Source organism: Cokeromyces recurvatus (genome assembly GCF_025118155.1).
Source record: "Cokeromyces recurvatus strain NRRL 2243 chromosome Unknown BX663scaffold_19, whole genome shotgun sequence".
NCBI classification, from domain to species: Eukaryota; Fungi; Mucoromycota; class Mucoromycetes; order Mucorales; family Mucoraceae; genus Cokeromyces; species Cokeromyces recurvatus.
In genome coordinates this window covers 311,116-337,397 of record NW_026251405.1, presented here as the reverse complement: position 1 = coordinate 337,397, position 26,282 = coordinate 311,116, and the positions used below count along the sequence as shown (strand labels likewise).

Here is a 26,282-nt window from a genome sequence, read left to right as displayed (position 1 = left end):
TTATTCTCTTTTCTTTCCTACAGATTTAGTCTTCAAATTTAAACTCAGTTTAGTGAAGATACTTACTGTACCAGGGCTTTTTATTTAGAAACAAATAGTACATATGCGTGACTAGTTAAATTTATTTATTTATTTATTTATTTTTTTGTGGGGAAAAATAAATAAAACTTTTTTTTTTCACTTTTGGATTGCATAAAAAAATATGTCAAATACAACAGAAGCTCCTATGACACCAGTAAATAAATAGATAGATTTACTCTTCATAAAGGGAGTAAAAAAAAAAGTTACTTTAGGAATAATTAGTTTCCTTTTTATATATATATATATATATACGTTTGCATATTTATATAATTATAAATATATAGAATGATATACCTACAGAGGCACCTCTTCAGGTCAATTCTTTACGTATCTTGGGTACAACAGCTACTCGCAACTCATTTTTAAATAGTGTCACTTCCCCCGTCTTTAATGCTTCTACTACTGAAGACGTTCTTAAAAGAGTTCAAGCTATTGCTGCTCAACTACAAAAACATGAAATCTTTGAAGAAATTAAAATTTATCTTGATACAAATCATGATATACCTGATACTGTCGATATCACACTTCATTTAAAGGAAAAAGATAAAGGTTTATTTCAAACAAAAGTGAATATGGGAAATAATCAAGCTGAATTGGTAAATGAAGAACATATAAAATAGTAGATTAGAGGATTAAAAAAAAAAACTTTTCCCCCAATATTTTATAATAATATTGTTTTCTTTATAAGAATGGTGGAGTTGGTTTACGTAATATTTTTGGTGGCGCTGAAGCTGTTTATGCTAACTTTTCATTTGGTAATCGTACAAGAGCTGCTATTGAGGTATACATACATACATATATGTAGTATTGTATAAAATAGTTGATATTTTATTCTAATTGAAAAAGCAAATATAATATTATTGGTATCCTTTATATATATGCATATATATATATTTTTTTAGGGTATATTTGAAACACCATTTCGTGGTAATGCAAATACAAAGATTGGTCTATTTGTAAATGGCTCTATTAGAGATCATTCTCAAATAAATGCATTCAAGGAAAGTTCAAAAGCGACTGGTATTCGTTTTAAAGGCTGGACAGACTATGGTAAGCATGAAGTCGCTTATGCTATTACTCATAGAGATGTTTTGGCTTTATCATCAGCTTCAAGCACGTAAGTATTATAATATAATATAAATACGAATTACTAACTTGTTACTTATATTACGTACACACATATACATATTATATACATATATGATATGCATATATATTTTATATATGTATATACATACTCGCAGTGTTCGTAGTCAATCGGGAGGTAACAGTAAAACGTCTGTCTTTCATTCATTTGTTCGAGATCATCGTGACGACATCGTGTTACCTACAAGAGGACATTATATAGGTGTATTCCAAGAATTAGCAGGATTAGGTGATCGTGGTGATTCAAATTTTTTGAAGCATGAATTAAATGCATCATATCACTTACCCTTGATAGAAGAAGGAGAGAATGAATCTAATAAACTGATCTTTAGTTCATCTATAAGAGCAGGTTTATTTTCAACTTTATTTGAAGGAAAGAAGGGAGGTCCTACTGTATCAGATCGCTTCTATTTAGGAGGTCCCCAATCTGTGAGAGGCTTCAAGATGGGTGGTATTGGTGAAAGAGACGGCAGTAAGTTAAAATTCACCAGTAGATCAATATATATATATGTATGTATGCATCTGTATATACGTATACTTATTTATTTATTTATAGATGATGCTCTTGGTGGCGAAGCTTATTGGGCTGCAGGTGCTAGTTTAATTTCACCTATTCCTGGTTTATCTCACTTACCTGTAAAGGCACATGCATTTGTGAATGCAGGCAATATTGTAACAAGTACAAAGAATGTTCATCTTGGTGATACGGTTAAAGCCCTGAGTGAATCGTCTCGTTCATCTGTTGGTTTTGGTTTCATCTTCCATCATAGTCTTGCAAGAATTGAAGCTAATTATTGCATACCTGTAAGATATACTGCATCTGATTTACCTGAACCTAAATTTCAATTTGGTTTTGGTCTCAACTTTTTGTAAGAAAAAGTGAATACACATACATAAAATCATGTTTTTATGTGTCCTATATTATATAAAATAAAATACGTGTAATAGAGAAACGATATGAGTCAACTATTTATATAAAATATGGATATTTTGATGAGTAAGTGATTTCAATTAATGTCAAGATAAATTATAATGTGTATACAAATATTTGTAATTAATAACAAGCACTCTGTGAATGATTATTATTTTATTATTAAAATAAATAAAATGCATGTAAACATTAAAGAATATAAACAAGGTGAATATGCATGTAAAAGGTGAAGAGGGAGAGAGAGAGAACAATAAAGGAAGAGGAATAATCTATATACTACCCATGAATACTTTTTTTTTTTTTGCCAACTTGCTCATAATATTGTATGTATACATTTATATATGTATATGAGTGTTAAGTATAAGAGTATGTATAAAGATAATAAAGTTGTTCTATTTTAAATGAAATATATATATGTTTATAAATGCTAATGCTCAAGGGATACATTTATGCAGATGCTTGAGCAACGATAGTAGCAATTTGTTCAGGCTTTTCAATTGTGTCCAAAAAGATAGTATGACTACCAGCAGCTTTAGCTTTATGATAAGAGCGAAGTAAAACTAATTACATAAAATAAAAAATAATAAAAAAAAAGACATTTAGTATAATAGTTGTCTTTATATGTGTATAATTACCATCAACATCATCCAAAGAAAGAGGTCGTACATCAGCTAATTCTTTGATCTTGGCAGTAACCGCTTTGGCATCTTCATCCGTTAAATCTAAATTGAGTTGTTCTACACGATTCTTTACAGCATTCCAACCTGTTAAGCGATGGCCAATACTGACATAGCGAGTCATACCGAAATCAGTAGGATTCAAGATTTCGTATGTAGAAGGATTGTTCAAGATAGCCTTGGCATGAATACCAGCCTTATGAGTGAATGCACAATAACCAGTGATATAATTATTAAAGGGAACAGTCACTTCAACTGCATCAGCTATAATGTTTTCCACTTCACGAATCTTGGTTAAATTGTACTTTGTCTTGACGTATTCCTTATCACCAGTATACATTCTAGCCAAGAAACCACCTAAGGGAGTAATACCATTACGTTCACCGATACCAAGGACAGAAGTATCAATATGAGTAGCACCTGCTTCCAAGGCTAAATAAAAGGGAGTAAGTAAGTAAGTAAGTAAATAAGTTAGCTTTTTTTTTTTAAAAATATATATATATATATATATATATATTACCAGCATAAGCATTCGCAATAGCACAACCAGTATCATTATGGAAATGACATTCAATATCACAGCTAACTACACTTCTTAAGGTCTTGACAAGTTCATATACTTGACGAGGATTAGCACAACCTACTGTGTCAGCAATACCAACACGGTTTACACCAATCTTATCTACGGCCTTATAAATGCTCAAAAGATCTACAAGATCAGAACGGAAGGAATCTTCAGTAGAGAAACGAACTTCAAGACCTTGACTCTTAATGTAGGTGATGACTTCAATGGCTTGCTTGGTAATATAATCCATATCTTTACCATGAGAGAATTCACGAAGGAAACTTGAAGTACCAATAACGACATCAAGACCGTCAACACCAGTATCAATAGCTAACTTGGCATCATCCATATGACAACGAATATGAGTTAAAATCTTTGCCTTCAATCCAAGACTGGATATCACTTTACAATCATTACGAGATTGTTCAGATGCAGCAGGTGAAGTTAATTCTAGATAATCAACACCGATTTGATCAAGTGCTTTAGCAATTTCTAAAGGATATAAAATTTAAAAGATTAATACAGTACTAGAAGAAGAGTGAATAAGACTTGTATTATTGCTTTTTACCAATTTTCTTTTCAGTAGTAAAGAAAGCATTTGCGAATTGTTCACCCTCTATATATATATATATGTGTGTGTGTGTATGTATTATGTAAGTAAAATATATATATTATATATGTATATGCTATTACCTCTTAAAGTGGATTCAATGATCTTAAAGTTAGCAACATTGGAATTAGGATCATTTGACATATAAGGAGACTTTACACCTTCCTTAGGATTGTTGTTTCCATTAGCTTGAAGTCCAGTAGTTTGAGCCATTTTGTTATAATTAAAATAGAGAATATGAATAATTTAATGAAAAATATAATAATAAAAAAGAACAAACAAAAAAAAGATATCGATTTAATGCATTTGTATTTATATTTTATTCAAGCTACAAGTTTATTTTTATAAAAAAAAAAAAAAAAAAGATTATCAGCATCTTCTCAAAGTCACGATAAATCAAAAATTGAAAGCTTTTGTTATTAGAGATTCAATTGCCTTTTTTGAATTAGCCAATCATAAAGTCAATCAAATGAAGTTTGCTTGAATTAGATGATAATCAGTTTTAGGGGTTCACATCATGTTATTTTTAAACTCAGTTGATTATCTTTTTTCTTTTTTACTGGAAGATAATAGCAGCTGCATATATATTATTACGTTCATTTATTTTATCATTATGTGACTCTCCTTTATTATTATTATTATTATTATGCAATTATTTAACCTAAAATTGGTTTTATGATACGTTCTAATAGTTGAAGAATAAGAACCCTATTTAAATCAGGGTCTTGACAACGAGCCCAAATTCGATCCATTGCTTTATTACAGTTTTGATCACCAATTAATTGCCTTACTGCATTTGGAATTAATCCAGTCATTAGTAAATCCCTTGCTTGCTGTTTACTCTTTTCTTTATCTTCATCTGTACGTTTCATTTGTTCTTTACCATCTAATATCCATTTACCTTCTGGCCAGAATTTTTCTCCTAATTGATTTAATACATGTACAATGGCATCTGAGGACATGTATTCATTCACAAAATCAGTATATTGTTCAGAGATAAATTCGGAATAGGAACGTCGTACGATCTCTCTTAATAAATTTAAAATAGATCTTCGCATCCACGCCTTATTGTTAGAACTAGTAAGATTAAATATCTCGATAATAAGTGCATAGGTTGTTTCAATCAAAAGTTCAACATCCATTGAAGATAGGGCTTTATTATTGTTACTGAATGTATGATTATCTTTGTGTTTAGTGATCGTTGCCTTTTGGGGTTTTTTCACTTTTTCTTTTTCTTCTCCTTCTTGTTCTAATTCAAGATAATGGATAGATAATCCTACTACGTTATCTTCACTTTGTCCATTATCACTTTCTTCTCTTGTTGTAATTGAAGAGGTGTCTTTGGATAAATTACTTTGAATACTTGAAATTGAATCCTTTCGACTCTTTGCCTTTGGTGCAAACCATTTTGGACTCTCTTGATCTATACTAACTCTCTCTCCTCCTGAGGTGATACTACTGTGATTATCTATCTTGGTATGAAATGATTCGACACTATTGCTAGTGATAAGGTTGTTTAGAGTACTACTGCTACTGTTACGAGAAAATAAAGATTTCGATGTATTGGTAGTTAAAAAGGAATGGGCCATCGCAACTTCATCTTTAAATTCTTCTGAAAATGATACAACCCTACCTCCACCATCCTCTGCTATATCTGATCGCGTCTCCTTTCTAAGGAAGGATAAAATAATTGGATCTGTTCCTAGTTCATTATCCTCTACAACAAGATGAATGTATTTTTCTAACTCTTCACTTATTTTATCTAGAGGCATTTTTTTCTTTTGTTGATAGGATGAAGACTTTTTTAACCATGACTTGAATGCTATATCTAATGGAAGTTTTAATTGAAGTTTAGTAGCTCGTTTTGTATGTCTTGCATATAAAATAGTGTTAAAGCCTTCAAAGTCGCTATACGTTCTCGTAATCACATAGCCACCACCTTCAGAACTAGCATGATCTTCCATAGCGGGTCTTTCAATTTGAACAAGATAAATAAGCTCTGATTTATTGATGAATTGACCATTTGATTGAGGAGCTGATATATCCATAATAGTAAAATTAACAGAACCAGGTTGAAAGATCATCATAGGCGGTCCTAATGGTGATTGCAATACATGAGAAGGAGGAGATTGTAAAGATGCTAAAAGGGTGATTTCATGATTCTTTTCTACTGCTGTTATAATAGGTGTTGGTTTCCTATTTAATTGAAAGGTATCAGTTGGCGTAGTAGGTTGTTCGATGTTATTTATATTATTATCTTCTAAAGTAGTTGATTTTTGAATTACACCATTATTATTTACAGTTATTATCGAACAATCCTCGTTGGTAAATTCTTCTGAAAGTCTACTAGGTATATTGTTTTTATTCAACTCTTCCTTTAGGATCGTATCAGAGAGAGTAGATGCAATCGTTACTGTCTTTTCTTTATCTGAAAGAAAATCTATGATCCAACAATTAAGGAAATCAGGATCACTTAAACTGTCCAATACATTTCCAAATACAAATATAGCCAATAGTTCTGTAAATAAACTCATTAACAAATGTGAGTCTCTATCTGGAGTTGGAAGTGTTTTCTTTAAAAATAGGTGACTAAGTCCTCTTAATTGTTTATGCTGTTTTTCTTTAGACAATAATTGTGCAAAAGGAGATTGGGGATTGCTCAAGACGTATTCCTCTATTGTTAATTTTGAATCTTCAAAAGCTCTACACTCTCTCTAATAATCCCCATTAACAAACAAACAGAAAAAGAAGCAGATATTGAATTATTTATGCAAAAAAAAATTTTTTTTTTCAATTTACTTCTTACCATATGAATAATAAGAGTATTTGCTACACCATATAAAGTAGACATGACGATATCATTTCTTTCTTGATTTAATAGAATTTTTTGAAGGTTTAGACACACAATATTCAGTCTTTCTCTCGCCACCTTTTCAAATGTAGGATCTTTATATTCATTTAATGGGGTCCACCAACTAGCAATAAAATCACGCATAACATAGTCTAATAATTGATTAATAACGGTAGTTAAAGGTGGATAATAGAGTTCGATACTCTGTTCAGGCTCATAAGTATTACTAAACTACAATTATTAAAGTTAAACCTGCTAGCTTAATCACGCCATAATATATTTTTATATATATATATATGTCTGTATATATACTTGTTCTTGTTGTTCCAAAAAGTTCAAGTTTCGTTCATATTCCTCTATTTTCAGTTTACTTTCTGCTTTGTTAAAATAAAAAGCTCCTAATCCAAATCCAAGGATAAGAAAGATCAAAAAATGATGACCATCCTGAATGAGTAAAATAGCATAAATGACTAGGGAAAATAAAGTTGCAAAGGGGGCAATTTCTCTTAATATCTTTTTGTTATCAGCGCCTGTATATATTCGTAATATTTCTTTCAGTTCTTCTACTCCTGTTGTACAAGTCATTGTATTAAAGGGAAAGCTGATGCTAATATGTCCTTTGCGTTATTATTATAAATAGTAATAAAAAAAAAGAAAAAAAAAACACCAAGACCTTTTTTAGCTAAATTAGTTATTCAAATGGCGCCAATATAAAAAAGGCATACAACTATTGCTGTAACAATAAAATATAGACATGTTTGTGACTTTTATAGCAAAAAAGAAATCAAGATGAAAGGAAAATAATATAGTAAAACGGAATATTAAAAATATATATTACTATCAAGTTAAGTTAAGACTGAACAAGACTTGAAAAGACTAAGGAAATTCAAAAAGGTCAAAGGAACTTTACGATTAAAAAAAAAAAAAAAAAAAAAAAAAAAAAAAAGTACAAAGAGCTTCTTGTATATCTATCAGATAACCATTCTTAGGCTATTGTAGTAGTTGAAAGAATTATTCAGCTATTTGGAGTCCAAGTTTAAGGCAAAGAGCTATAAATCAAAAAGATAAACATGTATACAAATGTGTGTATAAAAATATAAATATTTTTTTTTTTTTTTTTTTTTTTTTTTTGTTAGACGGACTTTGTATCATGTGGAATTAATGTCATCCAGTTTGTAACAAATAAGATTTTTTTTTTCTTGTAATAATATTCATACAAACATGCCATCATCAAAAGGAAGACATTGTTTTGGTTTCATTCCCATAAAAACAGGTAAATTAAACTAGGTATGAAATATAGATTAGACTAAAGTCCTAAATTCGTTTTACACTAGGAGTGTCACTCATTACAATTTTTGGGATTGTAAGCTTACTATATACAAATTAATAACATGCCACTTTTTGATTAATCTATTATTATAGTTGAATAAATTGTCCGGATTTTATGGAATATTATCGTTTGATTTTAGTGACACATTTGCTACTCTATTATATGTTTACTCTTTATTTGCTATTGTTGTCTTTTCATATGGTCTTTATGGCTTGTATACAGTAAGTAGAAAGATTCTATTTTTTTTAATATTCACTGTATTAATTGTATATAATAGGATAATGTTCGTATTCTTCGATGGTATACAATGTTCTTTTGGCTTGATTGTTTCCTTAGTTTAATAACTACTATATGGTTCTCAGTATCTTGGTTCGTATTTACTGATCATAGTTTACCAGAACTTGCAGATGACCCTGAAAAATTAGCTGAGTACAATCGTTTATTTAAAATGGAAAGTCGAGTTAGCATTGCAGTATTAATTGTATTACGATTAATTCATGTAAGAGAATCTTGTTTTGTTCTTTTTCTTGTGATAAATAACTTATCATTGTGTCTTTCATAGTTCTATTTCACATATGTCGTTACTCGCTACTACAAGTTAATTAATAGATTAACTTATTCAAGATTATCAACAAATGAAGATATTGACCTTGAAGATACAATTTCTAGTGGAAGAAATATTACTGAACAAGCAGTATTACCTAAGCCAGCTCAAGACTAATAATAAGTAAATAATGAAAGAGAAAGAGGAGAGAAGGGTAATTTAGATATACATATATACATGGTTTTTTTTTGTTCTGGACACATAGTAATAATAATAATAATAATAATAATTTACTGATAATCTTTAAAAAAAAAAAAAAAAAAAAAACTTTATCAATCTTTATGTGGAGGGGGTTTGGAATTTAAAGCCAGCATTTCCTTTTTGACTGATGATCTTTTCATCTCTCAATTATTTTCCATTTTGAGCAATTCACTAAAGCATATAAATATATTTGGCTTTTTTTTTATTTTTTCGTTCCTTTTTATTTTTTGTTATTCTTTCTTGTTTTCGTTTAAACACTCTTCTTTTTTCATATAGACAATATGGTGAATGCAAATGATAATATCCCATTCTGGAAGACACATCTTCAAAATTTAACTGACTTACAAGTACCGACAGATTATCCTAGATCTTTGCCTCCACGTACAGTAGAAGAGGTTCAAGCATTTGATCTTCCTGAACAAACATTAATGAGTCTTGTCCAATTTTCTTTAATACCTGTTCGTCCTACACCTTTTCATATCATCTTAGCTGCATTTTCGGTTCTCTTACAACGTTATACAGGTGATGAAGACTTTCCTATCGGTACTTCTTCTCCAACTGGTAATCCTTTAATCCTACGTCTAAATGTAGATCCTACTAAATCATTAAGTAATCTGATCGACATGATTACAAAGGTAAATCAATATATCAAATTGGAATGAAAGGGAATAAAAGTAAAAGAATACTCATATGTATCTATCTTTTATAAGGTCGAACAAGAAGCTTTAATGCATGAAACATCAATTGATCAAATATATGAAGCTATCTATGAAGGCATTGATATGGATTCTAGACGTCCACTTTGTCGAGTTCGGTTTTATAATGCGATTGATACACCATCTCAACAGCACTTGAAGAATACATCAGCTAGCTCTGATTTAACAATCTTTATTTCTTCTCCTGAGCAATCCTCCTCTCTTAGAACCTCTTTTCTTCGTCCTATATCTATTCGTATTGTCTATAATCAAATTTTATTCTCTCCTAAACGTATCAGTTACATCTTTTCACAGTTGGTTACTTTAATCGAAGCAGCTGCTAAAAATCAGGATCTACCAGTAGGTAAGATCCTTTTGTCCGATTCAGGTTTACCTGGTTCTCCGCTTCCAGATCCAACTTTAGATTTGCATTGGTCTCAATGGAGAGGTGCTATCACAGATATCTTTGCTTCAAATGCTAGTAAGCACCCTGAACGTACTTGCATCGTAGAATCTCTGGATGGTACAGACAAGAGGATTATTTATAATTATCAACAAATTCATTATGCTTCTAATATGGTGGCTCATTACCTATTAAATAATGGAATCCAAAGAGAAGATGTAGTTATGATTTATGCCTTTAGAGGTGTTGATCTTGTTATTGCCATAATGGGTGTTCTTAAAGCTGGTGCTACCTTTAGTGTAATTGGTAAGTTAATTTTTGAAGTTTTTTTTTTTTTTTTTTTTTTTTTTGTAATCTTTTACTAACTTTTTTTTTAAGATCCTGCTTATCCTCCTGCTCGTCAAGAAATTTATCTTTCTGTTGCAAAACCTCGTGGATTGATTGTTTTGAAAGAAGCTGGTTCTATTGCTGATTCAGTAAGAGACTACATTAAGAGAGAACAACATATTATTTGTGAAATTCCAAGTCTCAAGATTGATCCTAATGGACATCTATATGGTGGTATTTCGAATAATAATACAGAGGATTTATTAGATAATGTTCGTGATAAAGCTTCTAAAAATGTCAATGTTGTGATTGGTCCTGATAGCATTGGCACTTTAAGTTTCACAAGTGGTAGTACGGGTATTCCTAAGGGTGTACGGGGTCGACACTTTTCTTTAACCCATTTCTATCCTTGGATGGCAGAAACGTTTGGACTTTCAAGTAATGATAAGTTTACGATGCTTTCAGGTATTGCACATGATCCTATTCAACGTGATATCTTTACTCCTCTATTCTTGGGTGCGGAGCTACATGTTCCTACATCTGAAGACATTGGTATCCCCGGACGTCTTGCTGAATGGATGAATAAATCTCAAGTCACCGTCACTCATTTGACACCTGCTATGGGTCAACTTTTATCTTCTCATGCTCAAGTAGAGATTCCATCGTTACTGAATGCTTTCTTTGTTGGCGACATCTTAACTAAGCGTGATGCAGCTCGTATTCAAAAGTATGCTCCTAATGTTGCTGTCATCAATATGTATGGTACTACTGAAACGCAACGTTCTGTTTCTCATTTTATTGTACCTGCTCGCTCTACTCACCCTGCATTCTTAACTTCTCAAAAGGATGTCATTGCAGCTGGTAAAGGCATGGTAAACGTTCAGCTCTTGGTTGTCAATCGTCATGATCGTACAAAGATGTGTGGTGTAGGTGAGATTGGCGAAATCTATGTTCGTGCTCCTGGTCTTGCTGAGGGGTATCTTGAATTACCTGAAGCCACAGCTGAGAAATTCATTCCTAATTGGTTTGTGCCAAACCCTTACGAGAATGAAGATCATGATGAATCGTGTGTAGAAGGGAATGCATGGAAGGAATTCTATTTAGGTAAACGAGACCGTATGTATCGCTCAGGTGATTTAGGTCGATATCGTCCTGATGGAAATGTTGAATGTACGGGTCGTGCTGATGATCAAATCAAGATTCGTGGGTTCCGTATTGAACTAGGTGAGATCGATACCCATTTGTCTCAACATCCCTGTATTCGTGAAAATGTTACTCTGGTTCGTCGTGATAAGAATGAAGAGCAGACATTAGTTGCCTACTTTGTGCCAAATATCTCTGCTACAAATGCCGACTTTGCAAGTGCAACTGAAGATGATGAACAAGATCATGATCCTAATGATCTTCGTTCAACTCATCGTTACCGTAGACTGATTCGACACATCCGTGATTACTTGAAGCAAAAGCTTCCATCCTATGCTATCCCCTCTGTCTTTGTACCTTTAGTTCGTATGCCGCTTACCCCGAATGGTAAAGTAGATAAGAATGCTTTACCATTCCCAGATACGGCTCATTTCAATAAAAAGGTCGTTACATCAAATCAGGGTCCACTTTCAGCTATGTCGCCTAATGAAGCTATTATTCATGACATCTGGAAAGAACTTCTCCCAGCTTCTGATCCTGTCATTGATGTAAATGAAAATTTCTTTGATATCGGTGGTCATTCCTTGATTGCTACACGTCTTATTTTTGAAATTCGTCAGAGGTTCCAGGTGGATACTCCTCTTGGTCTTGTCTTTGCTGAACCCACCATCGCTGGTCTTGCTCGTGAAGTCACAAAGTTACAAAGTAGTGATTTGTTACTTGAGGGCAACACTCATCCAGAGCCATCCAAGGAAACAGCGGGAAAGAAGGAAGAAGTAGATTATGCTGCTGACCTTGAGCTCTTGGGTCAAGAATTTATTGCCACCTCTTATCGTCCTTTAGTGACTCCTAATGAGGGACGTAGATTTGTGTTGACAGGCTGTACTGGTTTCTTGGGCGCCTTTATCCTTGATAAACTCCTTAGTTATCCTGATACAGAGAAGGTCATCTGTATTGTTCGTGCTAAAGACAAATCACTTGCCTTCCAACGTGTCAAACAAGCTGCGATGAATCATTTAGTTTGGAAGGAGGACTGGGAAAATCGTATTGAGGCTATCTGTGGTGATTTGGCAGGTGACCACTTGGGACTCTCAGAGGAGGATTGGAACTATTGTACATCATCGTCAGATGCAGTTATTCACAATGGTGCTCTTGTCCATTGGGTCTATCCATATCATCAATTGCGTGCACCCAATGTCCTCGGTACCCTTTGGGCTATGCGTTTAGCAACTGAACACACTCAAAAGTCATTCCATTTCGTCTCCTCTACTTCCGTTCTCGATACCCCCGCCTATATTGAACCTGGTTTGCCTGTCTCTGAAGAAGATGATCTTGAAAGAGGACGTACAGGACTTGAAAACGGATATGGTCAAAGCAAGTGGGTAGCAGAAAAGCTGATTATGGAGGCTCAAAGACGTGGTATGCCTGCCACCATCATCCGACCTGGTTATATCTTGGGTGATTCACGCACCGGTGTCACAAATACGGATGATTTTATCTGGCGTTTGTTAAAGGGATGTGTAGAACTTGGCTATTTACCTGCTATGGCTAATGATGTTAACTGTTGTTCAGTCGACTATGTTGCCTCGGTTGTCGCAAGCTCGGCTTATCATCATGAAGTATCTACAAAATTACGTGTTCTTCAGGTGACGCATCCAGCAAACTTCACCTTTAATGATCTATTTGGTGCATTATTAACTTTTGGTTACTCATGCCAACAGACAGAATACATTGATTGGAGAAACAAGTTGATGGAGTACACACTCAAGTCACAAAATCATTCACTTTTCCCTCTTCTTCATTTTGTCTTGGATGATTTACCAACATCTACTAAGAGTGCTCTATTGGATGATAGTCATACTAAAAGCTTGTTAGCTCTTGATAACGTTCAACAACCCTTAATGACTCTTGATTTGCTAGGTCTCTATCTAGCTTATCTAATTAAAGTTGGATATATGCCTACACCTACAGCTCATGATGGTCGCCCTCTACCTAAATTGAACGCAAATGTTACTTTATTACAACGTAGTGGTGCCAAGCATTAAAGAAAAAAAAATTTTATCATATGTATTATAAGACACATTTAATTGCAACTTTTTTATTTTTTTTATTTTTTTAATCTATTTGTAGTATACATTTTATAATAATAAAATGACACTTGTATATCATAATAATCTAATAAATATATAAATATATTTATTTGATTTGAAAGGAATACATAGAGTGGATAAAAAAAAACATCTTATTATTTACAAATGATTTTATATACATACAAAAGTCCTTTTTTTTTAATTTGATAATGCCAAAACTTCTTCTTCTTGTTTTGAGGCATTATTTAACCAACTTAAATAAGCATTCCATAAAATACCTAGACTACTAACAAAGGGTAAACGATACTGTAGAGGCATCCATTTAAAATTGATAAATTGAACAGCCGGCCATATTTTATAATTAGCAATCAAAGCAGGCGCAAAAGCGTCTCTAAACTTTTCTTGAACACCTTCCCATTTCCCTGTCTCTGCTAAACCCATCACGGTGAAAAATAGAGCTAACCCTGCAGGTGCAAATAATGTTTGATCTGTCACCATACGTTTAATTGCCATGCCATTGACCCTTTTTGCAATTTGCGCTTGAACTGTCTTTGAAACAACTGTTGTCGTTATTGCTGCTGGCATTGGGAAAAATTTATCTAAAAACATATACCATTTCCCACCTAAGGGAGCTACACAAAAGTTATAAGCTGCGAATCGAAAAGTTCGCTTGAAATCCCACTGTGTCGTTGTGGACCATTTATCTTCATGTCTTTTCAATTTTTCAGGTAAATAACGATCATTGTTCTTATCATAAAGGGAGATCGTTTGTGCTAAACTGTCACTAATAGCACCTAAAATCCCGTTTGCTACACATAATGTTAAAATGGGTCGTTTATCATAAGATTTATTATAAAAAGCTTTTAATACTCTTAAATTATTCATTTTATATATATTTATGTGTATATTTAAAAATAAAAATAAAATAAAAATAAAATAAAAAAGAAAGGATCAAAAATAGAAATAAGAAAAAAAGTGGATTTTTTTTTAAAACCCCTACTACTACAACTACTACTACTCTGTTATTTAAGAAGGAAAAGAAGAAAAATAGAATATTTGTATGGGAGGAGGTGAGGTTGATTATTATTATTATTAATAATATGAACCTTTTCTTTCTTTTATTTCATTATGATTTCGTTGTATTTTATTACTATTTGAGATAATTATATTGGATATAGACTTTATCATTGACGTCAATTTTATGCATATACTACTTTATAAGGTTAAATTTAAAATATGAATCTATAATACTTACGTCAATTGATTTATAAATGATGAAGGAACCAGCAATGTACTTAATCGCTAACATCACATTCGGCCCAATGTCAATTTTAATATTAACTTGATTTGTTAGTTTATTTAAATGTTGGAGTATTTTTTGACCGACATCTACGGTTAGCTTCAAGTTAGTGTCATCCATTATTGAAATGAAATGAAATAAATAAATAAAATAAAAAGACAAATTTTAATATTTGACACTTGATATACTGTTGTACAGCAGGGCGTACATATTATGTATTACTTCTGGGAAGAAAAAAAAAAGTCCGTGCAATTATACATTAACAGTCACCTTACTATTTGATTTGCATAGCAACAAAATGAAAAAAGGAACGGAATTGGTTGAGTTTATAAAAAAGAACAATTTTATTTAGATATACAAGTACTAATAATAGTAAATTTAACCTCTTAGCGATGATTCATTTAAGGTCATTATATGCCTTAAAGCACAGACCTGAGAAGCAAGATTAGGACCTTTTTGAAAAAAGGTATAAATAGATACAAGTGATATGACGGTGTCAGTTTTATTATTATTATTATAATTGTTATTATTATTATTATTATTATTATTATTATTATTATAAAGTTAAAATTTAGTATAGCTTGTTACTACTAAGACTGAATTTTTACATCATTATGTACCTGTAGTAGGCGAAGAAAGAGCAGGAACACCGACGACAGATTTAGTATGGAATCTACTGAAACCCTCTAGTGCTTCAAATTCGTCAGGGGTAATATCTATTGTCTTTCTTTTGTCATAATTTGGCTTCTTTATTGAAATTTCTTCTTCTAATTGAATATTCTTTATATCCTGAATAGGTAATCGAAGATCATCAATTGATATTCTTCTTCTGGTAATTTCGGGCTCATCTCGTTGAATAGGCGATACTAGAGTTGATTCAGAAGATGAAGTTGAAGTGGATGATCTACGGCGGATATAGGAATAATCTTCATGATAAGAAGGTAGGTGGCGATAATAATGACAGTAGGGATATGATTCTCTTCTAATTGGCCAGGAATATCGGCTACGAGTAGCAGTGCTATTACAAATAGGATAGGGATGATTCGATAATGATGATGATGATGATGGTTGTGGTGGTGGAAGTTGCATAGGAGGGAATAACATAGAATGCTCAGATGAGATAGAAACTTTTCTTGTAGGAAGTGGTAAAGTTCGACTATGAATAATAGAGGATGTTAACGACGATTCGGACTGTTGATTATTAATTGCTGATGATGTTACTGAATGTTCTTTTTTGACAGAAGAAACTTTAGTACCTTTTACTGTTGCAGAACGAGAATTTCCACCTTTTCTAGATTTGTCATGGGTTTGAGTATGTTGCATCATATTATCGAATCTACTAAACATTCTTTCGCAACCAGGAACAATACATTTATAAGGTTTCTATAATGGAAAAAAAGTTTAATTTTTTTTAAAAAAAAAAATAGACAAACTAAATGTATGTATACCTCTCCTGTATGTTTTCTTTCATGTCTTGCTAAATGCTCGCTTCTTGTGAAAACCATATTACAGTCACCGTAGCCTGTACATTTAAACAGTTTAGGTGTTGATCTAGGTCCGCTTGATTTTCGTCTATTAGGCATTTTTTTTAATGAAATAAACACAAACAAATAATAATAAAAGAAATGAAATGAAATAAGATATAGAAAGAAAAATCTTGGTTTATATATGGATCGGCTATTTTTTTTTTTTTTTTTTTTTTTTTTTTTTTTTTGGTCTATAAACCGTGAGTGAAACAAAAAACCTTAAATGCAAAATAAAACAAACGTGCGACATAATAGTCCAGGGCAATATAAGACATATCAAAAGATATAAGTTGCATTAATATTTTGTCTTACTATCTCGTCAAAAGTTTTATTTGTTGTATTACCGGATGTAACATAAATACATACTATTAAAATAATTCTCTACATGATGCACTATGTGTCTGTGCGAAGATGAGTCTATGACGAAATTAAATTTGAACCCTTGCTATCAAAGTAAACATAACATCCCTTATCTTATTTCTTCTTCGATAATAGGGCCAGTTACAACTCATCCCTGGATAGTGATAAAATGAAAGTTCTTTTTTGATACATACATACATACATACATATTTGTATATACACATATATAATACATATATACATAAATTATAAAGTTTTGTAAAATTCTTCTTTTATTGACATTAACCACTTATATTTTAGCTAAGCATATACTATAGCGCTAAATTATATGACATAGTAATAAAGTTTTGATACTATAAAAGGGGTTTAGAAGGTCTTTATATGATTACTTAAAGATAGCTATATAGTGTATAATAATAATATATACATATAGAATATGTATACGTAAATTTATAGAATGTTGAATAAAAAAAAAAAAACCAGTAACAATCAAAAATTATTGTAATTCAGTTCCCACAGGGCGAGTTTTAGAAAGGAGTGCTAATAAAAAAAAGCAAGGCTATAATAATATGGAGAAACATGATGGAATGATTATAGCATACTATATAATATAAAAGGGATATATAAAAGAAACCCATGAAGTCTATAATTAAATAATTCTCTTTAGTTACCATATGTCTCGAAATATTGTAATTCTAAAACTATTGAAAGATGTACGTATTTTACGAAGTATATCGTTTGTTTCTCATTTTATATATGGCAGCTTAATTTATACCGTATTAATTCATAGTCACTATTATTGTACGTTAATATAAGAACCATACTTGTACCTATATTAGTCTGTAATATTTGATTTAGTTATAATTCTTTCAATTTTATCATAACTACACAAACTATTAAAAACAAAAAGGTCAAAATGAATCAAAAAATACATGAGCTAATGAAAATACAAGTATTTTTTTTTTTTTTTTTTTTTTTTTTTGTATTAAACAATTGAAAATGTTTTATTATATCGTTTTTTTTTTTCATGCGGGCAAAGATGAAACTTCGGAAAACTAATCATCCAATGAAAAACTTTCTTTTTCTCGATATGAGTTCATTATACATCATTATGCTTTTTAATCATAGAGACACCAGTTTTTTTTTATAAATTATCGCTCTCTAACTGGTTATGTTATATGATACTTAATCAGGGTATTATACACTATACAGAGCTGTAGAGTATTATTTGTATTTTTATTTTATATAATAAAAGCAGTCCCAGTTTAGAATTATCAAACATTGTTGTGATTCTCTTTGCTTATACATAAATGATTAGAAATAAAAAACGAAAAAAGTATCATATACACACTGTATTATTTTAACAAGTTATATAATGTTTATATATTTAACTCAATTCTAATTCACATGCTTTCTATATGTCTATGTCAAAAGTTGATATATGCAGAATATAACACAATATGATGTATTGCTTAATTTCTGTAATTTTTACATTTTAAGGAGACCATTTGAATTTATTTCTATCATCCTATTTCTATTTATCAAACAGGATTTTTTTTTGCCTACTTTTGTGACTAAGAGGATACCCAGTTTCTTATTCTTATTTCTTTAAATCAAAGAAGATTTTTCTACTTTTGTTGTATTTTTATTTCACAAATGGCTCTCAATATATATATATATATATACTGAAACAAGATAAAATGTATGAAATATGCCTTATTCGGCTTTTCTATTTGAGCAAATAAAATAATTTCTATATAGGAGGCTTTACGGATCGACCATGCATCTGATGTTTAAAAGGTTTTGGTTTATCTGTCTTTCCTTGCATTACTAAACAGAAAATATAGCATTTATACAACTTATAGTATAAATAATCAGAGATATCACTGGCCTGTTTTTCTTTTTATTTGGCCTCTTTTAAATAGGCTATTGTTTTTGATTTATGATAAAGTTTTATCTTTTTTTTTCTTGAATCCCCTTAACAAGTTATGGTATCATTTTAGAATGTAGAAATCATATTTTTTTTTTTTTTTTTTTTTAGTTTCCAATAAATAGGAGACTTGTATGCTTATTAGTTGAAAGGAGTAAATAATGTGAAAAAGAAACTCGTCATTAAATGTTAGTATAGTTAAAGTCCTGCAAACAGATTTCCTGTAAAATTGTTCTTGGATATTTGCACTATTATAAAGGTTAATTATTAAGTAGCACTCGTATATGAGTATGCTTATAAAACTCAGGGTTATAAACAGTGTAACAAAGATTTCTTATAGTTACATTTTGTAATAATAGACAATATTTTATTTACACTTTATTAATCAATATTGATATACATGATAAAACTAGAGTCAAATCTTTCGCTTGCAATTATTTACATGACATCATATTTAACATCCTTCTTTTTTTTTCTCTCTTCTAAAATTGTATAACTTTTATAATTGCGTGTTGTATTATAATAACAACGAATTTGGAAATCAGGCAGGTGTGTAAGTATTTAAGATAAGAAAAAAAAAAAGAAGGGGTATGCATATCTTTAATGTGAAGTGCATTTTCTTTGACAATCTTTCTACTTCTCCTTTTTGTGATATTATCGAAGAAAAAAAAAGGAATCTTGATAGTATGTATAACATTTGATTGTCTGAGTTAATGCTTATTACACTTATTAGTTCCTTGGTAAAGGAGATTGTTTTATTTAATATAAATACAACGCAGGAATTAATTGTTACTTTATCTCTCTTTTTATCTAATTTATATTTAATAATGCGTGGAACAGTAGTTTTTAGCATAGCAATTATTAGCTCCTTTATCAATTTCACTTATGCTTCAAATGTTGCAGATGGTTTATCAAATATACGTCCTGACACTGCTATCCAAAATATTGATCCAACTATAGGAAAGGTAACTAATGTGCTTGATGCCGCTAGTGATGCTTTACGAAGTACTTCATCTTCTGGTGATCCTGCTCGTAATTTGGCGAGTAAAAAGAAAAAAAGAGCTGTAAACAGAGGAAAGAGAAATCTTGTACCTGGAGTGAATGAAATCACTGAAAATATGGATGTTCCTTTTTCTGGAATTTTTAATAGTGGAAGTGTTTCTCAATCAAGGGGTACTATGCAATCATCAGGTAGTGTTAGACAGACTACTGGAAATACATTCTCTCAAGGAACTCAGCTTGATGGAACAGGTATTGATCAAATTTTAGGCAAACGTGAGCCTCCTTCTACACCTCCTGCCTCTAAGGCAAACAGTGGTGATCTATTAGGTACAAATCAAATCACTTCTAATATCCCCATTGTTGGAAAACTTTTGTCTGATCCTAGTAGTGCACTCTCACAAACTGGTAAAATCCCCCTAGCTAGTGATATTCTTTCTGGAAAAACTGAATCTGTATCTTCAAAACCCTCTACAGGAACACCACAGGTCCCCGTTAAAAGAAGTATCGTCCATAACCGTCGTAATCTCGATGCTATCCTTAGTCCCGTATTAGGAAACAAAATGATTGGTGGTATTCTTCAAGGGAAAAAAAAGACAACACCCGATCAAACTACTAATACGCCTGCTGCACCTGTGAATAGACCTATTAAACAAATCTCTGTAAACCGTGCTGGGAAAAGATCATTTAAGCGTCGTGATACACATTTACCAGAGACTGTTTCTAATATGAGTAAAAACATTTTAACTTACGATACTAATGAAATCAAAAAATCTGTAAAAGAAACAGTCAATCGAACCTAGTTTTTTATATACTCTTAACCCATATACTTATTGTTAATTCTTATAAATATTAATCTTTTTATCAAAATAAAAATAGCTTACAGAAAAAAAAAAAGTTTCTCCACATAATTAAAGTGCAAAAATTTAATTTCCGCCTTTTTTTTTTTTTTTTTTGTTCAAACACGTCATGACGCAGCAGCAAAATTTGAAGCAATAACTACCAAAGAAATTAAAACCAAGCTGATTCGTGGGGTGGAGTAGAAGTAAAATAAACAAAAAGAAAAAAAAAATAGATATAAACCTTGTTTACCTAAACCTCTTTCTCTCTCTAATAAATAATATACTTAAAATTTTCTTTCTCCCTACTCTATATTAAATACATTAAAATGGCTACATCTGCACTTGGTTTGCAATTTGCTAAAAGAGCTTTAAGTAAAATAAAAAAACGAAATTCGAAATTGAGAACATTTTGACTGACCTTGATTCCTTTTTTTTTATTTTTTTTTTTTTTTTTTTTTTTTGCTAAAATATAGCCTTAAGAACTCCTAGTACAATAGCAACATCACAACGATTCATGTCAACCGAAGTTGCTAGAAATATTGATCAAATTAAAGACATTACAGTTACTCCTAATAATAGTGCAGGTTAGACAGATAAGCGGGGACGTTTATATATGAATCGAAATTATTCATAATTGACTTTTTTTTTTGGTTTCCTTTGTATTTTTTGATAGAATATGTTTTATCTACAGTTGATCGTGTTATTAGTTGGGCCCGTGAAGGTTCTATTTGGCCCATGACTTTTGGATTAGCATGTTGCGCAGTTGTAAGTCTGATTAGGAAGAGGTTCTTAACGACAAAATAAAATATTTACTTTATTGTATGGGATGTATTGAATAGGAAATGATGCATTGTTCTACACCACGTTATGATCAAGATCGTATTGGTATTGTTTTCCGTGCAACACCTCGTCAGTCCGATGTGATGATTGTTGCTGGTACTTTAACTAATAAAATGGCTCCTGCTTTAAGAAAAGTGTATGACCAAGTAAGTTATTTTAAAGAAAAATACAAAAGCAATTCCCTAATTATAGTATTAAAAAGATGCCTGAACCTCGTTGGGTTATTTCTATGGGAAGTTGTGCGAATGGTGGTGGCTATTATCATTACTCATATTCAGTTGTTCGTGGTTGTGACCGCATTGTTCCTGTTGACATCTATGTTCCTGGCTGTCCTCCTACTTCTGAGGCCTTACTTTATGGTATTTTCCAATTACAAAAGAAGATGAGAAGAGTAAGTTTTTTTTTTTTATACATATATAAAACAGAAAAAAGGTTTTTTTCTTCTAATTATTTTTTATTTATATAGACTAAGATTACACAGCTTTGGTACAGAAAATAATTTATTACTTTAGATTGATATCTATTTATATACAATAAAAATAACATATAAATGTGTATAATTATAATGATTATTCTTGACTACGATTATTCGTAACTACGATTATTCTCAACTACGATTATTCTTAACTACGATTATTCAGAAAAAAAAAAAAAAAAAAAAAAAAAAGTCAGAAAAAAAAAAACTATAATTAAAAGACGCCTTCTTTTTTTAGTTCAAAGCCTTTCTTTTTATTATTTTTATTATTATTTTTATTATTCTTTTTCCCTTTGATTATATTCCTTATCATGGATACAAGTGCAGCTCCAGAAACTACTACTTCTGTAATGGTACATGATGCTACAACTGCGTCTCCTATAAAGGAAGCAACTACTACCGATAGAACAAATAACATTGAAGTTACTACGACTGTCAGTTCTTTAGTACATGAACCTACACGTACCACAGAGGCAACTTCTAACAAGGAAACCACTTCTGCAGTAATTGGTAGTACGACAGCAGTAGAAGCGACAACAAAAACAACAACAGAAGAAGCTCAGATATCGACTACAACTATTACCGAAGCCACTAAACCAACAACCACTATTATCATTGACACAACTACATCACTAGCTAGTAGTAACGAATTATCGTCAGTAACTTCAACAGCAGACCCGACTACAACTACCGCAGACGTAGCATCCTTTACCTCCTCTGAAACACGAACAACATCAATGTAAGTTTGTTGGCTAGGAAACAATAAAACAAAAATAAGCCTCAATCTTCTTTTTTTTTTTTTGTATTAAAAAAAGAAAAATATTAAATAACATTAATTATCTCCGTTTCTATTTTTATTCATATATTTATATTTTTATTTATTTTATTTTATTTTTTTTTCTACCCCATTGATTTTAGGGACCAAACAACAACGAATACAGCCCCTTTGTCTACAACAATAATGTCTTCAAGCGACGTACATACAACAACTGAAACATCTGTAAGTATTATTACTACAACTGTTTCCGATAATAACCCCGTCACTACTTCTACTATTATGATATCTTCTTCCACTGAAGCCCCTACTACTACTACTACTACTGACATGTCCAGCATAATAACCTCTATTATTACTACTTCTTCACAACAGGTCCCCACAACAACTTTATCCGAATCTATCTCACATACAACAAGTAGTAGTGATACATCATCTCCTTCATCAATCATAAACACATCTATATCCAATACATCAGAAGCTCCTACTACTACTACTACTAGTAATAATCCATCATCAGTTACGGAAACTACCTCATTCATTGTGTCTTCAACTTCCGAAAAACCTACATCCACTGATCACCCTACAACAACACAGTCAATGCAACAAACAATACCGCCACCATCATCTTCTTCATCTTATAAATACCATACAACAAGTATTACTGTTTCAACAGATATTACAACGACAACAGCTATTGTTTCCAATGGTATCACAGTGACCGTAACTACTGTTATTCCAACTACGTAAGTTTGATCATAATAATATATTTATTTTATTTTATTTTATTTATTTTTTACTTCTTTATATAGAACCGTAATACCTTCATTAGTTTTAAATAAGAATCCCGGACTAGCGGAACTAGACTCTAGTACAAACCATACAGGTAGTATAGTTGGTGGTGTAATAGGTGGTGCAGCAGGGCTTGTGTTGATTGCAGCAGGGCTTGTCTTTTGGAGACATCGTCATAAGCGAGATGCCATTAGTCGAAAACAGCAACGTACACAAATGTATGATGATGAGTTTTATGCTGACCCTTATGACTGGCATAATCGAAACGAGGAACAAATTCAACCTATCAATTCACAAAATCATCCCACAAATATTTTAGATGATGAGGAAGAAGATTTTTATCGATCTAGAAAGAACAGCCGAAATTCTTGGTGGTCTAACATATCGAACCCTTTTAGTAGAAAATAGAATATATCTACTATTACTATCACTACTACAACTACTACTACTACTACTACTACCACAAGTACAAGTACAACAACAACAACAACAACCACGACTACTACTAACTACTACTACTAACCGTTTTATACATAATAATGATAATAATAAACGTTTATCATCACAGAATAAGGATATATTATAAAGGCTAGTTTCTTTGATACATTCAATATATACATTATAACAGACAGCATAGACCTATCATATAAGCTATTTATAAAATGAAATAAGAAACATCTGATATTTTATTTCCAGAAATGGAGATTTTTATACTACACAGTTAGAATCTTATTATATACAAAACAATCCTCTTTAATATACTTGTCATTTAAGTATTTAATATGTCCAACTATTAGCCAAGTTAACATTTGTTTAGCATAAATGGGAATTAAAGCTTAACTGTAGTTGTGGAGTCGCGCCAAGAAAAAGTATTCACCTTTTGATTTTTTTTTTGAATCATCATTGTTAATTAAATTAACTCTTACGAGTACTTTGAACTATTTATAAAACATATTCATTCAATTCATATCATCTTCACAAGTATTATGAATATATAAATTACAGTTATGGGATGTATTTGTAACTCAATTCACGACGTTAAAATAAGTTTGATACATGACATGTTTGCTCTGTCGTCGTCGTCGTCGTCGTCGTCATCTATTCGAACTTGTTTGTACAAATAAAATCAAGAGTTTCATGACCATGTTTAAAAGATAAAATGTTGGGCGCTTTATCTATTTGCTATTCGTGATACTTCAAGCCCCTACATTATCAAATCCCTTTTCAATGAGAAGATAGACGAGTTTACAAACTAAAGATGACTTCTGATTTAGGTGCAAACCATAACTTTTATGTATTCTTTATTTGGTTTGATCAGCATACTTTTTTATACATAATACCTAAATGTGAATAAGAATTGCTTTCAAAACTAAATTACTGTGTGTATACATACATTCGGAAAACCATTCTATTTCCTCCTTTGTTGATATATATATATACATATATTTATATATATATTTTTCTTTTTTTTTTACAAAGTTTTTAATAAGTGTCATCCTGACTATAAATCAATACTTTCCAAGTAAAGAAGATTTTGGAATTCAACAAAAAGCTGTTTATTAAGGCAAAGGTTTGTAAATTGTATCTTTACTAATTTTGCATTTTCACACAGAAACGAATGGTTTTATTTATATTATATCTTCATCAACTACACAGATAGTAGTAGTGTTTTTATAAAGGTGTTCGTTGCTTACTGATAACTTAAATATATTGAATAAATTTAATTTGTTGCTTTAACCGTTTTATAGTTGTGATTTATATAGAATGACAAGATGAAGGTTAGACACCCTTTCTTTTTTTTTTTTTTTTTTTTTTTTTTTTTTTACCTGTTTTAATAGGTGTTATTTGAGGTTAATTCCAAGATTGATCAAGAGAAGACAAGTTATATCCTATAAATAATTTAATTTATTCAAAACTTCATCAACTGGTATAATTTTTGGCTTCTTTAAATAGAAACAATAATTCCGTTCCTATCTCTAAATATGAAGCAAATAAACTATTATTCTATCAATTCAATAGCATAGCTTCAAGTCTCAAGTGCCTTCAGTAAGTGATCTATTTATCTTGTAAGCCTTCACCTACCTAGTAGAAAGTACAAGGTACAAGTATATATTTATAAACACAAGAATTTCAATATTGCTTTATATAGACAAACTATCTTTTTTTTTTTCTTCTTTTTAATATGCACTTGTTTTTAAATAACAAAGAAAAACATGTTTGAAAAAATCACCAGTCAAAAAAAAAAAAAAAGAAAAAAAAAAGGCTTAAATTGAAGACATTTAATAGTGCATATTTATCACATTATAATACAAAATAAGGCATTTGTTTACAAGTGAAAACTTTTTGTTTTTATTTTCTTTTTCTTTTTTTTTTTTTTTACCTTGATAAGCCTTTGTTGGATGAAGTGAAGCTATTTCTTCTTTTGTGTTGAATTATTTGCAAAAGAAAGTGTTTTTGGTTACAAGCAAAATTGATAAAGTAAGTGCTAAACCAATTAATATATGAACGCGAATGTATGGAGGAATAAGAATTTATCATGATTAAACAGATATTATTACCGTATATGCAAGCTTTATTCCGTATACACAAAGTATTCTTCTTTACGTAATTTAAATCTATTATTCCAAGAAGAATAAATGAAAGAAGAGATTAACATTACAGAAGTCTGTCATATATAAATAAAGAAGAAAAAAAAAAGTAACCTGTAAAATTCAATCCTATTATTACTGCTGCTGCATGTCTCTTTTGACATGTATGTAATATAAAATGCAAAAAAAAAAAAAAAAAAA

General features: G+C 31.0%; 10 protein-coding genes across 10 annotated transcripts; 6 read left to right on the top strand and 4 right to left on the bottom strand.

The window, feature by feature from the left end:
- Positions 1–202: 202 nt before the first annotated feature.
- BX663DRAFT_531981 (surface antigen-domain-containing protein) lies at positions 203–2,100 on the top strand (the record flags this gene model as incomplete). The annotated part of the gene is made up of 6 exons (XM_051530418.1): positions 203–235; positions 366–677; positions 770–862; positions 984–1,198; positions 1,326–1,699; positions 1,784–2,100. 6 exons carry the CDS (start codon positions 203–205, stop codon positions 2,098–2,100), a joined length of 1,344 nt encoding a protein of 447 aa, XP_051381194.1.
- A 505-nt stretch (positions 2,101–2,605) lies between these two features.
- Positions 2,606–4,223, bottom strand: BX663DRAFT_437940 (homocitrate synthase; the record flags this gene model as incomplete). Its single annotated transcript, XM_051523255.1, has 5 exons — positions 2,606–2,718; positions 2,794–3,267; positions 3,356–3,892; positions 3,969–4,016; positions 4,094–4,223. 5 exons carry the CDS (start codon positions 4,221–4,223, stop codon positions 2,606–2,608), a joined length of 1,302 nt encoding a protein of 433 aa, XP_051381193.1.
- A 377-nt stretch (positions 4,224–4,600) lies between these two features.
- Positions 4,601–7,491, bottom strand: BX663DRAFT_515257 (PXA domain-containing protein). Its single transcript, XM_051528415.1, has 3 exons — positions 7,174–7,491; positions 6,817–7,092; positions 4,601–6,724 (listed from the first exon to the last, which is right to left on the bottom strand). Exons 1-3 carry the CDS (start codon positions 7,444–7,446, stop codon positions 4,667–4,669), a joined length of 2,607 nt encoding a protein of 868 aa, XP_051381192.1. The 5' UTR covers positions 7,447–7,491; the 3' UTR covers positions 4,601–4,666.
- Positions 7,492–7,999: 508 nt separating this feature from the next.
- On the top strand, positions 8,000–9,057 carry BX663DRAFT_515255 (uncharacterized protein). The gene is made up of 4 exons (XM_051528414.1): positions 8,000–8,224; positions 8,284–8,412; positions 8,469–8,690; positions 8,754–9,057. Exons 3-4 carry the CDS (start codon positions 8,499–8,501, stop codon positions 8,910–8,912), a joined length of 351 nt encoding a protein of 116 aa, XP_051381191.1. The 5' UTR covers positions 8,000–8,224; positions 8,284–8,412; positions 8,469–8,498; the 3' UTR covers positions 8,913–9,057.
- Positions 9,058–9,277: 220 nt separating this feature from the next.
- Positions 9,278–13,609, top strand: BX663DRAFT_553436 (L-aminoadipate-semialdehyde dehydrogenase; the record flags this gene model as incomplete). The annotated part of the gene is made up of 3 exons (XM_051531449.1): positions 9,278–9,631; positions 9,707–10,400; positions 10,473–13,609. 3 exons carry the CDS (start codon positions 9,278–9,280, stop codon positions 13,607–13,609), a joined length of 4,185 nt encoding a protein of 1,394 aa, XP_051381190.1.
- A 178-nt stretch (positions 13,610–13,787) lies between these two features.
- Positions 13,788–14,629, bottom strand: BX663DRAFT_515249 (uncharacterized protein). Its single transcript, XM_051528413.1, has one exon. It carries the CDS (start codon positions 14,537–14,539, stop codon positions 13,853–13,855), a length of 687 nt encoding a protein of 228 aa, XP_051381189.1. The 5' UTR covers positions 14,540–14,629; the 3' UTR covers positions 13,788–13,852.
- Positions 14,630–15,477: 848 nt separating this feature from the next.
- Positions 15,478–16,580, bottom strand: BX663DRAFT_515247 (uncharacterized protein). Its single transcript, XM_051528412.1, has 2 exons — positions 16,403–16,580; positions 15,478–16,337 (listed from the first exon to the last, which is right to left on the bottom strand). The coding sequence occupies exons 1-2, from the start codon at positions 16,535–16,537 to the stop codon at positions 15,567–15,569; spliced, it is 906 nt and encodes a 301-aa protein (XP_051381188.1). The 5' UTR covers positions 16,538–16,580; the 3' UTR covers positions 15,478–15,566.
- A 2,779-nt stretch (positions 16,581–19,359) lies between these two features.
- On the top strand, positions 19,360–20,671 carry BX663DRAFT_515245 (uncharacterized protein). The gene has a single exon (XM_051528411.1). It carries the CDS (start codon positions 19,484–19,486, stop codon positions 20,570–20,572), a length of 1,089 nt encoding a protein of 362 aa, XP_051381187.1. The 5' UTR covers positions 19,360–19,483; the 3' UTR covers positions 20,573–20,671.
- Positions 20,672–20,812: 141 nt separating this feature from the next.
- On the top strand, positions 20,813–22,017 carry BX663DRAFT_515244 (NADH-ubiquinone oxidoreductase). The gene is made up of 6 exons (XM_051528410.1): positions 20,813–20,983; positions 21,085–21,195; positions 21,285–21,376; positions 21,451–21,597; positions 21,654–21,842; positions 21,918–22,017. The coding sequence occupies exons 1-6, from the start codon at positions 20,938–20,940 to the stop codon at positions 21,948–21,950; spliced, it is 618 nt and encodes a 205-aa protein (XP_051381186.1). The 5' UTR covers positions 20,813–20,937; the 3' UTR covers positions 21,951–22,017.
- A 137-nt stretch (positions 22,018–22,154) lies between these two features.
- BX663DRAFT_515234 (uncharacterized protein) lies at positions 22,155–23,949 on the top strand. Its single transcript, XM_051528409.1, has 4 exons — positions 22,155–22,665; positions 22,845–22,926; positions 23,077–23,447; positions 23,514–23,949. Exons 1-4 carry the CDS (start codon positions 22,238–22,240, stop codon positions 23,899–23,901), a joined length of 1,269 nt encoding a protein of 422 aa, XP_051381185.1. The 5' UTR covers positions 22,155–22,237; the 3' UTR covers positions 23,902–23,949.
- Positions 23,950–26,282: the final 2,333 nt, after the last annotated feature.

Excerpts from the sequence above, each read along its gene's own strand:
- BX663DRAFT_515257 (XM_051528415.1), bottom strand. The coding sequence starts at position 7,446 with ATGACTTGTACAACAGGAGTAGAAGAACTGAAAGAAATATTACGAATA. Across the intron at positions 7,093-7,173 it reads TTTTGGAACAACAAGAACAA|TTTAGTAATACTTATGAGCC; the intron begins GTATATATACAG and ends TAATAATTGTAG. Across the intron at positions 6,725-6,816 it reads ATACTCTTATTATTCATATG|AGAGAGTGTAGAGCTTTTGA; the intron begins GTAAGAAGTAAA and ends GGGGATTATTAG.
- BX663DRAFT_515255 (XM_051528414.1), top strand. The coding sequence starts at position 8,499 with ATGTTCTTTTGGCTTGATTGTTTCCTTAGTTTAATAACTACTATATGG. Across the intron at positions 8,691-8,753 it reads TTGTATTACGATTAATTCAT|TTCTATTTCACATATGTCGT; the intron begins GTAAGAGAATCT and ends TGTCTTTCATAG.
- BX663DRAFT_515249 (XM_051528413.1), bottom strand. The coding sequence starts at position 14,539 with ATGAATAATTTAAGAGTATTAAAAGCTTTTTATAATAAATCTTATGAT.
- BX663DRAFT_515247 (XM_051528412.1), bottom strand. The coding sequence starts at position 16,537 with ATGCCTAATAGACGAAAATCAAGCGGACCTAGATCAACACCTAAACTG. Across the intron at positions 16,338-16,402 it reads AAAGAAAACATACAGGAGAG|AAACCTTATAAATGTATTGT; the intron begins GTATACATACAT and ends TTTCCATTATAG.
- BX663DRAFT_515245 (XM_051528411.1), top strand. The coding sequence starts at position 19,484 with ATGCTTATTACACTTATTAGTTCCTTGGTAAAGGAGATTGTTTTATTT.
- BX663DRAFT_515244 (XM_051528410.1), top strand. The coding sequence starts at position 20,938 with ATGGCTACATCTGCACTTGGTTTGCAATTTGCTAAAAGAGCTTTAA. Across the intron at positions 20,984-21,084 it reads ATTTGCTAAAAGAGCTTTAA|CCTTAAGAACTCCTAGTACA; the intron begins GTAAAATAAAAA and ends GCTAAAATATAG. Across the intron at positions 21,196-21,284 it reads TACTCCTAATAATAGTGCAG|AATATGTTTTATCTACAGTT; the intron begins GTTAGACAGATA and ends ATTTTTTGATAG.
- BX663DRAFT_515234 (XM_051528409.1), top strand. The coding sequence starts at position 22,238 with ATGGATACAAGTGCAGCTCCAGAAACTACTACTTCTGTAATGGTACAT. Across the intron at positions 22,666-22,844 it reads GAAACACGAACAACATCAAT|GGACCAAACAACAACGAATA; the intron begins GTAAGTTTGTTG and ends CATTGATTTTAG. Across the intron at positions 22,927-23,076 it reads ATACAACAACTGAAACATCT|GTCCCCACAACAACTTTATC; the intron begins GTAAGTATTATT and ends TCTTCACAACAG.